The sequence below is a fragment of the Eimeria acervulina genome, genomic scaffold (genome assembly GCF_000499425.1).
Source record: "Eimeria acervulina Houghton genomic scaffold, Eah_scaff1403, whole genome shotgun sequence".
Lineage (NCBI taxonomy): Eukaryota > Apicomplexa > Conoidasida > Eucoccidiorida > Eimeriidae > Eimeria > Eimeria acervulina.
In genome coordinates this window covers 1-3947 of record NW_013549220.1, presented here as the reverse complement: position 1 = coordinate 3947, position 3947 = coordinate 1, and the positions used below count along the sequence as shown (strand labels likewise).

Below are 3947 nucleotides of genomic sequence, written 5' to 3'. Positions count from 1 at the left end.
GTAGAAATTAAACAAAAAAACAAAAAAAATACTGCATCATCTGTTCTTATAGTAGGGGGGCCCCCGGGGGCCCCTCTATTTCTTCTATTAGCAGTCTTATGGATAGACTTTCTTATTCATTTTGATTTAATAGAAAATAAAGAATAAATATATTTTTTTAATTAAACAAATTAAATAAATTGCTGCTGCATCTCTCGCTCCTGCTGCGCATCTCCAGGTGTATGTACAGCTCAGCCTCACAGCAGACAAACACCAGGTGTATAGAGAGCTACTAGTTCTTTTTTTCGCTTTCTTTTTCTCTTTAGAGTTATCAAGACTGTACGGATTCATTGGCTGTACAGATGTATCTTAATGCCCTGGAGAAGAGCTGCAGAAGCATACCTCAACTAAACCCTAAACCCTAAACCCTAAACCCTAAACCCTCAACAACGAATCCTCCCCCAGCAAAACCGTCAACGGCGAGCCCCCGAACAGCTGAGCGCTAACCCCTAAACCCTAAACCCTAAACCCTAGAACCGTAGACCCTGAGATATAACATAACCTCTCAAGCTTGTTGAAGCAGCAAACATCAAAAGATTTGCTGCGATGGATATAAAGGGGTGGGCTGCTGCAGTAGCACAGCGCAGCAGCCAGCTAGCGCGAGAGGGCATGCAATATGTAGAGAAGAAGATAGAGCAGCAGCAGCAGCATCTGAAGCAGCAGCTGCAGCAGAAGACATCCTGGGGTGGCAGCACCGTTCATAGAAGGAGCGCTTCGGGGGGCCCCTCTTCTGAAGACGAACCCATAGGGGGCCCCTCATTAGCAACATATTATATACAGGCATCAGATTGCTGCGGCTTCCCCCCAGCAGACGCAGCAGAAGTCCTCCTCCTCCAGCAGCAGCAGCAGCAGCAGCAGCAGAAGCAGCAGCAGCAGGAGCAGCAGCAGCTAATTCTGAATCAATTGAGTAGCCGTGAGAGACACATGGATATGGGCACTAACTGTTTTCTGCTTCCTCCGGGTGTATCCGCAGAAGATATAACTGTCGGTTTATTTAAATCTCTGCTTCTACTCAATCAAGAGCTGTCTGAGGGTTTGCATGCAGCCCCCTTTCATCTACGCTTCAGGGCCCCCTGTCCTGCTGCACCTTCTCGCTTTGTTTGGGTTGACGAACCCCCAGACGATCAACCAGTTCCTACATGCAGCAGCAGCAGCAGCAGCAGCAGCAGCAGCAGCAGTGGCGGTGGACGGTGTATTGTCTGTAAGGCCCTCTTGCTCCCAACAGGAGTACGCCCAAAGGTAGCAGCAGCAGCACAGGCACATGCTGCTGCTGCTGCTGCTGCTGCTGTTGAGGCAACCGCGGGGGCTGCTGCTGCTGACAACAGCAGCCAGACGCAGCACAGCGCCTCAAGTAGCAACTCACAAGGGGAGCAGCCGCAGCAGCAGCAGCAGCAGCAGCAGCAGCAGCCTCTGCAGCAGCACCAACAACAGCAAGCCCCGCAACAGCAGCAGCAGCAGCAGCCCCTGCAGCAGCAGCAGCAGCAGTTTGTGGAGAGCAGCATGCTTCGTAGCAACAGCAGCAGCAGCAGCAGCAGCAGCTTCAGCTCTCATCTATTAGAAACTGATTTTGGAGGGGCCCCCGGGGGGCCCCCTGATGCGGCGGTGGGCTGTGGGGCCCCCAGCAGCAGCTTGCAGCAGCAAACTGAAGGTAGCATGCATGCTACAGGCGAACCCTAAACCCTAAACCCTAAACCCTAACACCTAAACCCTAAACCCTAGGCACTAAAGCCTCGGGGATATATTCTAAACAATTGCAGCTATGCTATGCCCTAAACCCTAAACCCTAGCACCCCATAGATAGGACGGAAACCCTCACAGCTAAACCCTAAACCCTCGCAGCTAAACCCTAAACCCTCGCAGCTAAACCCTAAACCCTCACAGCTAAACCCTAAACACGTGCATCCAAACCCTAGGAGTTAAACCCTGAACCTCTCAGCTACACCGTAGCAGCTGAGGGTAGCAAACTAGGGACGGCAGTGCAGCAAGCATCACAATCGAGGGTTTAGGGTTTAGGGTTTAGGGTTTGTGGTGTGCAGTGGCCGTGCTACAAAGAGAAGAGCTCGCTGCAAACCGCGAAGCGAAGAAACAACAAAGAATGAAGGAGAAGCTTGAGGAGGTTGAACGTGAGTATAGGCCTTAGGGTTTAGGGTTTAGGGTTTAGGGTTTAGGGTTTAGGGTTTAGGTCTTAGGGTTTATTCGTGTCTTGGCTGTGTGCTGCTGTCGAAGGCCGGAGGGAGCAAGAACTCAAACAGCAGCAAGAGAAGCTCGCACTTCCGGGTAAGCTGCAGGGGTTTAGGGTTTAGGGTTTAGGGTTTAGGGTTTAGGGTTTAGGGTTTAGCAGGACAGCTTTAGGGTGAGGCGCTGTGGTTGTTGAGGGTTACAATTCGCTTTCCTACCAAACCTCGCTGCTTATCGTCTAGAAGAAATGCATCAGGGTTTAGCGATTAGGGTTTAGGGTTTAGGGTTTAGGGCTTAGGGTTTAGGGTTTAGGGTTTGCTTGCAGAGGAGTTGAAGCAAGAGCTCGATCGATGGGCGAAGAGTGCAGACGGAAGTTTTAAAGATGTCAGGACTCTGCTGAGCACTCTGCACGAAGTAAACCCTAAACCCTAAACCCTAAACCCTAAATCTAAACCCTTGGTATGGGGCGAGTGGATGCGCGCTTAAGGGTTTGTTCTGCTGCTGCTGTTGCTTCTGCTGCTGCTGCTGCTTGTATTGCTGCTGCTGCTTCTGTTGCTGCTGCTGCTGCTGCTGCTGCATCTTTCTATTTGATATGAGGGTTTGTGGGTTGATGGCTGTCTTTCTATTAGCGCTGCATGCACTGAGTTTTGTTTTTGTTTTTGTTTTTGTTTTATTTTATTTAAATGATTTTAATGCTTCTTTTTCTGTCTTTGTTTGTCGCAGGTCCTCTGGGAAGACGCACCCTGGGAGAAGACATCGCTAAGCAGTTTGATGCTGCAACCAACACTTAAGAAACAGTTCCGGTGAGCAGGGTTTAGGGTTTAGGGTTTAGGGTTTAGGGTTTAGGGTTTAGGGTTTTATGGGCTAGGGTTTAGACTTTACGGTTTAGGGTTTAGGGTTTAGGGTTTAGGGTTTGACGAGTTTGGGCTTAGGGTTTAGGATATAGGGTTTTTTTCAGGTTGGGATTTAGGGTTTAGGGTTTAATGGTTTAGGGTTTAGGGTTTAGGGTTTAGGGTTTAGGGCTTAGGGTTTAGGGTTTAGTGTTTAGGACTTAAGGGTTGCTTTAGGCTTTATTCAGTTGCTTGTATATATTTGTTTATTTGTGTTTGTTTATTATGTTTATTTTTGCTGTTTGTTTATTTGTTTTTATATTTTTATTTATTTTATTTGTTTTTATATATTTATTTGCTTCTATTTATTTGTTTTTATTTATTAATTTTTATCTTCTTGTTGTATTTACTTATTCATTTTATCTGTTTATTTATTTACCTCGTTTATTTATTTATTTATTTATTTACTTTTATTTATTTATTTATCTACTTTTATTATTTATTTATTTATTTATTTATTTATTTATTTATTGTATTTGTTTATACAGCAAGGCTCTTCTCATTACTCATCCAGACAAACAGCAGACTGCTTCTCCTTCTCGCCAGGTTTGATTAATTTATTATTTATTTATTTATTTATTTATTTATTATTATTATTATTATTATTATTTATTTATTTTAAAATATCTAATATGTATTGTATAATGCACATAATATTTTAGCTATATATATATACGTCTTACATATAAATATTCTTTATATATATATATATATTTATATATATGTACATATATATATGTATAGATAAATATATATATATATATACATATTTATATACATGTACATATATATATGTATATAAATTTATGTTTACAGGGATATATAGACATCTGGATGTAT

The 3947-nt window shown here is 43.9% G+C and overlaps 1 protein-coding gene across 1 annotated transcript; it reads left to right on the top strand.

Moving 5' to 3' along the window:
* Positions 1-585: 585 nt before the first annotated feature.
* Positions 586-3659, top strand: EAH_00059400 (DNAJ protein, related; the record flags this gene model as incomplete). The annotated part of the gene is made up of 6 exons (XM_013393571.1): positions 586-1687; positions 2076-2162; positions 2266-2316; positions 2543-2631; positions 2941-3020; positions 3596-3659. The coding sequence occupies 6 exons, from the start codon at positions 586-588 to the stop codon at positions 3657-3659; spliced, it is 1473 nt and encodes a 490-aa protein (XP_013249025.1).
* Positions 3660-3947: the final 288 nt, after the last annotated feature.